Raw genomic sequence first — 13156 nt, 5'->3', positions numbered from 1 at the left:
TAGACTGTAGCCCACCAGGCTCCTCTGTCCATGGGATTCTCCAGGCAAGAATACTGGAGTGGGTTGCCATTTCCTTCTCCAGGGGATCTTCCCAACCCAGGACTCGAATGTGCGTCTCTTATGTCTCCTGCATTGGCAGGTGGGTGCTTTACCGCTGGGCTTCCCTTGTGGCTCAGCTGGTAAACAATCCACCTGTAATGCAAGAGACCTGGGTTCAATAGCTGGGTTGGAAAGATTCCCTGGAGAAGGGAAAGGCTACCCACTCCAGTATTTGGGCCTGGAGAATTCCATGGACTGTATAGTCCATGGGATAGCAAAGAGTCGGACACAGCTGAGCAACTTTGACTTTCACTTTCACTTTTCTGCTAGTGCCGTCTGGGAAGCTCTCAAGTACTATAATGGAAGTAATGTAAGCAAGTGACAAATGTTGGAGAGGATGTTGAGAAAAGGGAACTCTTATACACTGTTGGTGGGAATGTAGATTGGTGCACCTACTGCAGAAAACAGTATGGAAGTTTCTCAAAAAACTAAAATAGAACTATTATATGACCCAGCAGTTCCACACCTGGGATATATGAAACAAACAAACAAAAAAAGAAAATGCTAATTTGAAAAGATATATATATCCCAATGTCCATAATAGCATTTTTTTTTTACAGTAGCCAAGATATGGAAGCACCCTTAGTGTTCATCCACAGATGAATAAATAAACAAGATGTGGTATATCCAATGAAATACTACTCAGGGATTAAACAAATAATGAAATGTGGCCTTTTGCAACAACATGGATGGACTTAAAGGATATTATGCTTAGTGAAGTAAGTTAGAGAAAGACAAACACTGAATAATATCAGTTATATGTGCATTCGATAAAAATAAACTAGTGAATATAACAAAAAGAAACAGATTCACAGACACGGAACTAGTGCTTACCAGTGGAAAGAAGGAAGAGGGCAAGGGCAAAATAGGGGTAGGAGATTAAGAGTTATAAACCACTATATATAGAATAGAATAAGTAAGCTACAAGAATATTGTGCAGCAAAGGAATATAGCCAGTGTTTTATAATAACTATAAATGGAGGATAACCTTAAAATTGTACTATGTTGTATCCCTGAAACTTACATATATTTACCTCAACTACACCTCAATTTTTTTAAAAAAAGTGATATAAACGGGCATCTTTGTTTTTTCCCCAGACTCAGAGGGAAAGCATTGTGCCATTAAATGTGATGTTGGCTGTGTTTTTCCTAGTGACTCAGCCGAATGCTCAAGGGGTGCCCTGCAGACCTCTGGAGTTCGGTGTCTGTGCAGCTCTCTGCTCTCCAGTACCCCTGTGAACTGCAGACTCTAGCTGCCTTGGACTTCCCAGTATCTCAGCTCCGTCTCCTCAACTAAGGGCGGTCCCTGAGTTATACCTGGGTTCCCCCTCCCTGTGCTTTGGGCTGGAGACCTTCCCTTGCTAGCAGACTCGGACAATTATAGGGCTTAATTACCTTGTTTGTTTACCATCTCTCAGGGATCACTATCTGTCCTTCCTTGCCTGATGTCCGATGTTTTGAAAACCATTGGTTCTTTATATTTTGTCCAGAATTGTAGTTGTTTCAGGTGCAAGGGTGCATCTGATCCCTGCTACTCCATCTTCCCTGGAAGTGGAAGTACTGTCTTTTCTAAAAACATTTGAGGAATTATTTCGGAGTTGCTTCCAGAGTATGAGATATTCTTTGGAATTTCCGTAGGGGAAAATCTTCATTCTTTCAGGATGGATTTGATTTTAGGGAGCAACTAAGAGTCATTTTTAAGGTCTGATTAAATGATTTGTCTGGGTAATACTGTTTGGGGTCCAAAATGATTGCAAGGTAATGAGGCAGATTTCCTTGTGCAGTTTTATAAACTGTTTTGGAAGCAAAATAGGAGTTGCAAAATATTTTCAGTGATGGCAACCTGATTGAGATAAATATAAACCTTTTCCAGGTATATATCTTGAAAAGTAACTTTCAGTTGAATGTTTCTATAGATTGATTGGTATATATTTAATATCAGTCTATGTTTACAACTGACGTTTAACTGCTTACTAAAGCTTTCTCACATTGTTTTTATGTGATACTCTCTCTCCAACTTGATTATAAACTCAAGGATACCTGGACACTTTTGTACATTCCTTCAGTACACTGCACTTGTAACTGTGGAAGCTTCTTAAATCATGAGAGTAAACTAATTTCTGTGTAGGGAAATCAAGATCACCCTGTCAAAATACATTGCATGATATAAAAGGATGTAAAATTTGGTTTTGATACTGGTACAGCATTATTACATTATTAATACATCATGATTTAAATTTAAAGTAACTTGTATCAGATGTTGGATTCCAGTAGGATGAGCACGTATCTGTATCTTTCTTACACTGTAGGAATTATGTGAATGACCTAGTTCAAAAAGATGCCTTGAATCTGGATCTGTTATGTAATTAACCAAGGGATATTCTTAGACCCTAGTAGATTGGTATACGCACTACATTATATGCAACCTTAATCACTAGGCATAATTCTTTGGGGGTGAAGGTAAAATTCTTTTCTCACAGTCTTTGTTTTCTAGCACCAAAAAGCCCCATTATTCCCAACTTCACCCCTCCATTAGGAAATAAGGATTTTATTTAAACATATTCTTAATGGATTAAAATCTTAGATTTTTAGCTTTCAACTTTGATATTCTTTAACTTTGTGTTTTTAGTTTACTGAATTTAGAGCTTTATGTTTCGTTTATAGTGAATCTGTTAATAGTTAGTTTGGAAACTCTTTTACTTACGGGATGTCCTCTTGGCTTGCTTTTTATCCTTGATGCTCCTGTACCTGAATATCTTTTTGTTGTCTTGTTTTTTCCCTCCTTTTCCTTCCATTTGTTTTGTTTAAATAAAAGGGAGATTACTATAGGAAATATTTCTTTTTAATTCTTACATACAAGATGAACTTCTAAAAATCCAAATTTACCCTGACATTTAAAATTTTAATTAATCTAAAATTCCATATATCAGTGATGTTCTCATATGTACTCTTTCTGATGGCCACATATTTTTCTTGGATAGTACGAACCACAATTTAGTAAATAATACTTGTGAGAATAGCATAATCCTTTGTTTCTGGGATATAGCAATGACCATGTTTGCTACTAATACTGCTTTAAGGAGTGTTTTCAGTTATTTTTCAGTCTTTAATTTCTTTGAGTAGTATAACTTTGTGAGTGCTTCCTTTGGATAGAAGCCCCAGATTATTTATTTGGGTCTTCCCAGGTGGAGCCAGTGGTAAAGAACCCACCTGCCAATGCAAGAGATGTAAGAGGTGCAGGTTTGATCCCTGGGCCTGGAAGATCCCCTGCAGGAAAGCATGGGAACCCAGTCCAATTTTCTTGCCCAGAGAATCCCATGGACAGAGGAGCCCTGTGGCTACAGTCCGTGGGGTCTCACAGAGTTAGACACGGCTGAAGCGACTTAGCATGCCCACCACCTCATACATTTACTGAAAGGGATTTTCACTGCTTTTGCCTCTACCAGTTGTGAAATGAGGTTCCTGTTTGGCTTCATTGTTTCTAGCATTTGCTAGTTCTGTATGTGAGATAGCGTTGGGGAGGAAGGATGGATTGGTGTATGCTTAAAAATTAACCAGTTTTATTTCATGTAGATACCAGGGTTTAAAATATAATATTGTACTTATGTTTATTAAAATGTTCATTCTATTTCTGTTTTCACATGAAATCTTCTAAGTTACTCTGCATTGTAATTAATTATAGGTTCTTAATAGTCTCATGTCTTAGTTCTTGTTTTAATCTGGCCATATTGTTTTCTTTCTATAGTAGAGACTTTTGAGTTTTGCAAACTTTGTTATCATTTGCCATTTAGTCATATATTATAATAGAACTGATATATAACTGGGCTAAAATATACAATTTTCCTTACTTGTATTTGTTCTATTTCTTGACTTTTGTGTTCTGTTCATCAATAACTACTTGGATTCTATGACTTTTTGATTTTGATTCTTTTAATGATTTAAATTGGTTCTTGTTAACTTTTAATATCTGTGTTCCTCTGATACATTTTTAAAAATCCTATGCTGTTTGTTTTGTTTTTTTTTTTAACATAAAAAGAAAAAAGCATATTGAGAGATCCCCTTTTTTAGCTTTACTCTCTTTACCTCATTCTGATTCTTCTAAGGGATACTTGCCCACAGTAGTAGATATAATAGTCATCGGAATTAAATTCACCCATTCCAGTCCATTTTAGCTCACTGATTCCTAAAGATGTCGATGCCTCTTGCCATTGCCTGCTGCCACTCTCCTCTCAAAGACTGATTTTAGTGTTGCCTTCAGAGAGAAGTTGACTTAATATTGAAGTGGTATAAAATATTCTAACTAATAATGCAGTTATAGAATTATAGATATTCAAAGTAGTATATTTTAATAGTGATAAGTTTTAATTAAAATTAATTCATTCAAATTTATAGGAATATTTTCAGAAAGGTACATATTTTGATAGAGATTGACAGGACTGGTTTAATAAAAACCCATTTTTAGGTTCATAGTCACTTACTGGAAATTCTAAGGGCCAGCTAGCTGTATTTTAGAATTCAGAGTTAAAAAAAAATGTTGGAAAGTTTATAAGGTGCATTTACGGTATACATGTAATGCCCCTGCAGAGTCAAGGGTAACACTTTATAGTCAAATACATTAATATTTCGCCAGCCAAAGCCATGACTATTCTTATTTTAGTGGATAGACTCTGAATAGTCTCTTGTCAATTCGGGTCAGATTTTGCTGCTGGTTAAATTCAGATCAAGTTTTACTACCACGGAATGATAGACATTTTTGTGGATTTTGGAATTGTGGCTAAGGCATTATGGACCTGTATTTTCTTTCTTAGCTCTAATATTTGGTTACTTTTGCTACCTTCAGAAAAAGAAACCTGCTTTCTTTTTTTTTTGTTCTACAGGATGTGAGATTAAATCTGTTCTTTCCAAGCCAGTTAATAGGAATTAGGACACCTCTTCACAAAGCTTGACACCTTAGGCAGCTGTCACTCTCACGTGACACTTCCTGCACGGTATTGGCTTTATGTTGAATCCCATAGTTCTCAACTCCAGTCTCCTTTCTGAGTGCTTCGTGGTAGTAGACAGTAAGGAAAAGACCGTTAAAATGTGCAGTGCTTCATGTGATGCCTATCCTGTCTCATGCACAGTAGGGTTTCAGAAAGAGCAGCTTATTCTCTGAGGACCAACCTTTCTTATTATCAGCTAATGGTAGCCTAAGAAATAAATCTTTCCAAAAAGATACATGCTTATCATAAAACAAAAATTCAAATGGTACAGAAGTATAAGTAAAAAGCAGACGTTTTCTCCTGCCCTGCAGTGCCCTTCACCCAGCCAGCTTTTAAATACTTGTTTTGTAGCTGCTGTAGAGGTTTGGATCCTTTTTAACTTTTTTTTTTAAGTTCTGACTTTCCAGGGGACAGTTTGGGAAATTCTAATTAATTATTAGAAATTTAATAGTAGACACTATATCCCAACTTGGACTAATTTTGTGTTCTTTTTTTATGTTAAACTATGGGGATGACCTTTTCTGTTCTGGCTGACGTGTGTAAATTTTGTTTCTAGAGCTGTTGGTTCAGACTGCATAGTTCTGAAATGTTAGACATGTGTTTTGAATGTTAATTGTTACAAATTGAAGATGTCTATTAGCCACACATAGGAGTAAAAATTCAGTTACTTACTGATTTACTTAGCAAATGTAATTTTTTTAAAGTCAAAAAGCATACATAGTATTTGACAGTGCACATGTACTTTTAAGGAGCCTTTACTTTTAAGAAGGAGGATGTTGGCTCATCGGCCAAGTCAGTGGTTCTCAAGGTAAGCATCTAAGCACTGGGATGCAGATGGTCCCAACAGTTATTACTGAGCACATTATTGAAATTGCTTATGTTCTTAATCCATGATAAATATAAGAACACAGTACATCTGAACATGAATGTCCTTCTGGGGAAAGTGTTGATTTTTGTTTTCTATGGAGTCCAGATTGTTGTATTGTTTAGTTCAACACACATTTATGAAGTACTAACCATGTCAAGAACTGGTTTCATAGTACCAAGATAGAAATTGCTGGGACACTCCAGGGGACTGTCCAGAGACTACTAGGGAAAAAAAAATTGAGAACTACTTTTCCTAAGTCATAATGAGGCTGTTAGGTGTATAGTCTTGTAAATGAGGGCATACCTGATAAGTATTGGCTGAAATTCAACTTAAGGTCACTCAGTTTGATATTGCTTGGTCCAGATCCCTAACTGGCACTTCCTTCATCCTAGCCATCCCACCCCTGCTGCCCCATACTCATGTACACACAGGGTCTGTTTTTTGTTGTTGTTTTTTCCCCCAATTTTTGTACCTGGCACCATGTGTATGGGACAGGAGAAAAAAACAGTCATTGGTGTTCTAGCTTACTTGTTTGCCAGTTTGGAGCCTCAGACTCCTTATTTTTGTTGAGTACATATAGACTGCTTTTTGTGTTAAGGTCAAGGACTCTCTCAACCCTTGTCCTCTTTTGGTGGAGCTTTGCTAGGATTTAACACTCTGCATTGAACAGGAACTTCTGTGATGTGACTGTAAACTGTGGGAGCAGGACTAGAGATTTCTGAGTACTTCATGGCAATGCATTGGCTGGTAGAGTGTAAGAGACCTCTTCCCTTCTAGTGTGATTTGGCAGGGAATGGGAACGTGGGGCCTGAATTTACAGTAGTCTCTAGTCATTAATCAAAGGAAAAAATACTGATTGATAAAGGGAGATAACTATAAAATGAAGTAGAAATAACACTATTAGATGGCACTAATGTAAAATTCCCTTGTGGCTCAACTGGTAAAGAATCCGCAGGCAATGCGGGAGACCTGGGTTTGATCCCCGAGTTGGGAAAATCCCCTAGAGAAGGAAATGACAACCCACTCCAGTACTCTTGCCTGGAGAATTCCATGGAGAGAGGAGTGGGACAGGCTGCAGTCCGTGGAACCACAGAGTCAGACATGACTGTGAGACTTACTTTCTTTCACAATGTAAAATAGTAAGTCAAAATTTGCTATTAAGTCAGGCAAAGAAAATAGTCTCAAGTTGTAAAAAGCCAATTAGCAGATTAAAGAATAAACAGATATCAAATTTTAAAATAGAACTGATTATTTTAGGCAGGCAGGTAGAGCTTAGAAGAGTAGTATGGGCTTCCCTGGTGGCTCAGTTGGTGAAGAATCCGCCTGCAGTGCAGGAAACCTGGTTTTGATCCCTCATTTGGGAAGACCGTCTGGAGAAGAAGATATCTACCCAATATTCTTGCCTGGGAAATCCCATCGACAGAGGATCTTGGTGGGCTACAGTCCATGGGGTTGCAAAACAGTCAGACACGACTTAATGACTAAACAGCAACAGAAGAGTAGTAGAATTAGATCAAGCCAATAATTTAAGAACAAATAAAGGATATAAATATGGAGAAACTTTAGAGTGTATGAAACCAGTACATTGAAACATGGTGACATATTTGTTATTATGAATTTCAAAAAAGGTATGAACATACATTGAGTGTGCTTTGTAGCTAATGCAGATTCTAAATTTTACGTGCACAGTTAAACTATTTGAATTTTCTGTTTTCGTCTTGCGTTATTAGTAGTTTTGGTAATTTATTTAAGATGTTATGGAAAACCCTGAATGAACTTTTTGGTCAACCCAATATTTCAAGGGATTGCATATTTCATCAGAATTATTTAGGTGTTGCCATAAAGCTGTTCGTAGCATTCTTTTTTATGACTTTACTGTTATTTATTTATTTTGGTGGTGCCGGTTCTTGGTTGCTGCGCAGGCCTTTTCTCTAGTTGCAGAGAAGGGCCTCCTCTGTAGTTGTGTGGGCTCCTCATTGTGGTGACTTCTCTTGTTGCGGAGCATGTCTCCAGGGCACTCCGGCTTTAGTAGCTGTGGTGTGTGGGCTCAGTAGTTGCAGCTCCCAGGCTCTAGAGCATGGGCTCAGTAGCTGTGTGCACGGACTCAGTTGCTCAGCAGCATGTGGAATCTTCTGGGTCAAGGATTGAACCTGTGTTTTCTGCATTCTGCAGGTGGTTTCTTTACCTCTGAGATACCAGGGAAACCCCATAATATATATTTTTTATTACTATTTTAGTGCCCGAAGCATTTATAGTGCCGTCCCTTCTTTCATCTTTAAAAAAATATTTGGCTGCATTGGGCCTCAGTTGCTTCATGCAGGATCTTTCACTGCAGCGCACGAGACTCTGTAGTTGTGGCGCGCAGGCTCCCCAGTCGTTGCAGCACGCAGGCTCTAGTGGCGGTGCGCAGGCTTAGTTGCTCCGTGGCACGAGGGATTTTAGTTCCCAGACCAGGGATCGAACCCACATCCCCTGCATTGCAAGCCAGATTCTTAAGCACTGGCCCACCACGGAAGTCCCCCTTCCTTCATTTCTGACACTGGTGATTTGAGTGTTCTTTCTTTTAGTCTTTACTTTAGCTACAAGTTAAACAATTTTATTGACTTTTTCAAACAAACAGCTTTGAATCTCATTGATTTTCTCTATTGTTTTACTGGGGCTTTGTTGCTGTTGTTACCTTTATTAGTTCATATTACTACTTTTGGATTTAATTGGCTCTTCTAGCTTCTTAGGGATAGAAACAGGTCATTAATTTTTAAAAACCTTCTGTGTTTCCTAGTGGAAGCATTTGCCACTATAAATTTCCCTCCTAGCACTACTTAGCTTCATTCCATAACTATATCTCACACATTTTTATATGTCATTTTCAAAATATTTTCCCATTTGCTTTGTGATATTTATTTGACCCATGTGTTACATATAAATTTGTTTCTTAATTTGTCCGTATTTCTGAATTTTTTTTGTGTTACTAATTCCTGATTAAAAATTTATAGTGGTCGTAGAACACATATGATTTCAGTCCTTTGAGATCTATTGAGACTTGTTAAAGTCTATTTTAGTGAATGTTCTGTGTGTACCTGAAAAACATGTTCTGCTGTCCTTCAGGTATAGTGTGCTATTAATGTCAGTTAAGCCAAGTTGTGATAGTGTTGTTCAGTCTTATATATCCTTACTGATTTTCTTTCTATTTATTACATTGATTTCTGTGAGGAGTGCAGAAATATTCACCTATAATTATGGATTTGTCTGTTTCCCCTTTCAGTTCTGTTCATTTTTGCCTCATGTATTTTGAACTTCTGTAATTGGGTGTATACACGTGTAGGATTCTTACGTCTTCTTGATGAGTTGAGCCCTTTATGATTTAAAATGTCTCCTTTTATCTCTGGTAATATTCCTTGTCTTGGGCTCTACAGTGTCTGATATTATTATCTTCACTCCAGCTTTCTTATGACTAGTGTTTGCATGGTATATCTTTTCCGTTCTTTAATTTTTAACCTATCTTTGTCCTTTTTAAAAAATGAGTTTCTTTTAGATAGCAGGCAGGTCTTGTGTTTTGTTTTTAAATCCAGTCTTACCATCTTTGCTTTTTTAAAAAATAAGGATTTGTTTGTTTGTGTTTTTGGCTGCACTGGGTCTTCTGTGCTGTGCATGGGCTTTCTCTAGCTGTCAGCGGGGGCTGCTGTCATGGGCAGTGCCCGGGCTTCTCACCGTGGTGGCTTCTCTAGTGATGCACAGGCTCTGGGCGTGCGGGCTCAGTAGCCGTGGCACACGGGCTTAGTTACTCCACAGCACGTGGGATCTACCCAGACCAGGGATTGAACCTCTGTCCTCTGCATTGGCAGGAAGATTCTTAACTGCTGGACCACCAGGGAGGCGCCCATCTTTGCTTTTTAATTGAAATGTTTAGACCATTTAGGTTTATGTCATTTTCAAAATGGTTAGGTTAATCATTGATGTGTAAGAACTTTATGAAGTACCCTTTTATTTTCCTCTTGTATCTTTAGGCTATGATCATCCATGCCTTTTACTTCTCCATAGATTGTTAGCCCCACAGTTCATTGTTACAATTTTTGCTTTTTTTTTTTTTTAATTTTTAAAAAAAATTTTTTTTTTGTCATACATTGATATGAATCAGCCATAGATTTACACGTATTCCCCATCCCGATCCCCCCTCCCACCTCCCTCTCCACCCCAATTTTTGCTTTTAGTGAAATTTTTATAAAGTGAAAAAAGAAAAGTCTTTTACATTTACCCACATATTTGCCACTTCCAATGCCTGTCATTCTTTCCTTTGTTTAGATCTGACTGTCCATTTGTTACCAGTTTTCTTTAGCCTGAAAGACTCCAGAATTTCTTGTAGAAAAGATCTGATGGCAGTGAATTCTGTCCTCTTTTGTTTGTTGAAAAATCTCTATTTCTCCTTCATTTTTGAAGACTCTACACTGACTGTTGAATTTTAGATGGGCAGTTTCTATCTTTCTGTACTTAAAGGTGTCATCCTGTTGTCATCTATCTTGTATTATTTCTAACAGGAAGTCAGGTATGAGTCTCAGCTTTGTTCACCTGTGTGTAATTTGCCGTTTTTCTCTGACTGCTTTATGAGATTTTCCCTCTATGGTTGTCAGCAGTTTGATGACGACACGGCATCCTGGGATACTTTTCTTACCTACAGGTCACTGAAGCTGTGCTCGGTTTTTTTTTTTTTAGTTAATAAATCTTTCCAGTTGTGTCTGTTGTGCAGCTTGGCTTAGCCAGTAAATTTTTCTTTTCAGCTCTAAAAGTTGTGTTTGATTATTTTTCATTTTTTATTTCTTATTTTGTTCATACTTTTAAGTTCTTGAACACATTTATAGTTATTGTTGTTCAGTTGTTAAGTAGTGTCTGACTGTTCGCGACCCCGTGAATTGCAGCACTCCCGGCTTCCCTGTCTTTCATTATCTCCCAGAGTTTGCTCAAACTCATGTCCATTGAATTAGTGACGCCATCCAGCCATCTCATCCTCTGTCATCCCCTTCTCTTCCTGTCTTCAATCTTTCGCAGCATCAAGGTCTTTTCTAATGAATTGGCTCTTCATATCAGGTGACCAAAGTATTGGAGCTTCAGCTTTAGCATCAGTCCTTCCAATGAATATTCACAGTTGATTTCCTTTAGGATTGACTGGTTTGATCTCCTTGCTGTCAAAGGGACTCTCAAGAATCATCTTGAGGACCGTAGTTCGAAAGCATCAGTTCTTCGGTGCTTAGCCTTCATTATGGTCCATCTCTCATACCTTACATGACTATTGGAAAAATCATAGCTTCAACTATATGGACCTTAGTAGGCAAAGTCATGTCTCTGTTTTTTAATACACTGTCTAGGTTTGTCATGGTTTTTCTTCCAAGGAGCAAGTGACTTAATTTCTTGGCTGCAGTCACCATCCACAGTGTTTTTGGGGCCCAAGAAAATAAAGTCTGTCACTGTTTTTACTTTTTCCCCATCTATTTGTGTGAAGTAATGGCACTGGATGCCATGATCTTAGTTTTCTGAATGTTGAGTTTTAAGCCAGCTTTTTCACTCTCCTCTTTCACCCTCTAAATTAAGAGGCTCTTTGGTTCCTGATCACTTTCTGCCATTAAAGTGGTATCATCTACATTTCTGAGGTTACTGGTATTTCTCCCAGCAATCTTGATTGCAACTTATGGTTCTTCCAATCTAGCATTTAGTGTCATGTGCTCTGTATGTAAGTTAAATAAGCCTTGTAAGTTAAATAAATATACAGTCTCGGGCAGCCGGGTTGCGGCCTGAGCCGACATTGACAGGTCTTCGCGATTCGGCCCGACACGCCCCCTCTCGCGACATCATGGTGGCGTATTGGCGACAGGCTGGACTCAGCTACATCCGATACTCCCAGATCTGTGCAAAAGCAGTCAGAGGTGCACTGAAGACCGAATTCAAAGCAAACGCCATGAAGACTTCTGGCAGCAGCGTAAAAATTGTGAAAGTGAAAAAGGAATAATCTACCCTGAGTTCAGCCTGAATGCTGCATGTTCAAGGTGAAGCTGTGAGCACGTATTATAGCAGATTGGAAACCATCTCCCTTCATGGAAAAAAAACAAAATAATACCTGTGTTGTTCATAGATTGACAATGCCAGTAAATTAAAGTACAGTTCACTCTAAAAAAATAAATAAATAAATAAATAAATATACAGTCTTGACGTACTCCTTTCCCGATTTTGAACCAGTCTGCTGTTCCATGTCCAGTTTTAACTATTGCTTCTTGACCTGCATACAGGCTTCTCAGGAGGCAGGTAAGGTGGTCTGGTATTCCCATCTCCTGAAGAATTTTCCAGTTTCCACACAGTCAAAGGCTTTCACATAGTCAGTGAAGCAGAAGTCGATGTTTTTCTGGAATTCCCTTGGTTTTTCTATGACCCGATGGATGTTGGCAATTTGGTCTTTGGTTTCTCTGCCTTTCTTAAATCCAGCTTGAACACCTGGAGATTCTGAGTTCACATACTGCTGAAGCCTAGCTTGGATTTTGAGCATTATTTGCTAGCTTGTGAAATGAGCACAGTTGTATGGTGGTCTGAATATTCTTGGCCATTGCATTTCTTTGGGATTGGAATGAAAACTGACCTTTTCCAGTCCCACGGCCACTGCTGAGTTTTCCAAATTTGCTGACGTAGTGAATGCAGCACTTTAACAGCATCATCTTTTAGGATTTTAAATAGCTCAGCTGGAATTCTATCACCTCTACTAACTTTGTTCATTGTAATGCTTCCTAAAGCCCACTTGACTTCACACTCCAGGTTGTCTGGCTCTAGGTGAATGACCACACCATTGTGGTTATCCAGGTCATTAAGACCTTTTTCTTGTGGTTCTTCTGTGTATTCTTGCCACCTCTTCTTAATCTCTTCTGCCTCTGTTAGATCCTTTTTGTCCTTTATTATGCCCATCTTTGCATGAAATGTTCCCTTGGCATCTCTGATTTTCTTGAAGAGATCTCTAGTCTTTCCCATTCTATTGTTTTCCTCTATTTCTTTGCGTTGTTCACTTAAGCCTTTTTTTTTTTTTTTAATCTCTCTTGCTGTTCTCTGGAACTCTGCATTCAGTTGGATATATCTTTCCCTTTCTCCTTTGCCTTTCGCTTCTCTTCTTTTCTAGGCTATTTGTAAGTCTTCCTCAGACAACCACTCTGCCTTCTTGCATTTCTTTTTATTTGGGATG

At 38.3% G+C, this 13156-nt stretch overlaps 2 protein-coding genes across 8 annotated transcripts in view; both read left to right on the top strand.

Moving 5' to 3' along the window:
- Window positions 1-13156, top strand: part of TNRC6B (trinucleotide repeat containing adaptor 6B) — a 254595-nt gene that overhangs the window by 17351 nt on the left and 224088 nt on the right. The window lies entirely within an intron of this gene.
- LOC122423437 (ATP synthase subunit epsilon, mitochondrial-like) lies at window positions 11708-12111 on the top strand. The gene has a single exon (XM_043440507.1). It carries the CDS (start codon window positions 11789-11791, stop codon window positions 11942-11944), a length of 156 nt encoding a protein of 51 aa, XP_043296442.1. The 5' UTR covers window positions 11708-11788; the 3' UTR covers window positions 11945-12111.

The sequence above is a fragment of the Cervus canadensis genome, chromosome 21 (assembly GCF_019320065.1).
Source record: "Cervus canadensis isolate Bull #8, Minnesota chromosome 21, ASM1932006v1, whole genome shotgun sequence".
In the NCBI taxonomy this organism is placed as follows: domain Eukaryota; kingdom Metazoa; phylum Chordata; class Mammalia; order Artiodactyla; family Cervidae; genus Cervus; species Cervus canadensis.
Note: the sequence above shows the minus strand (reverse complement) of the source record. Positions and strands in the feature narration are given on the sequence as shown.

What these genes read in the sequence shown, in the direction of transcription:
- LOC122423437 (XM_043440507.1), top strand. Translation starts at nt 11,789, where the DNA reads ATGGTGGCGTATTGGCGACAGGCTGGACTCAGCTACATCCGATACTCC.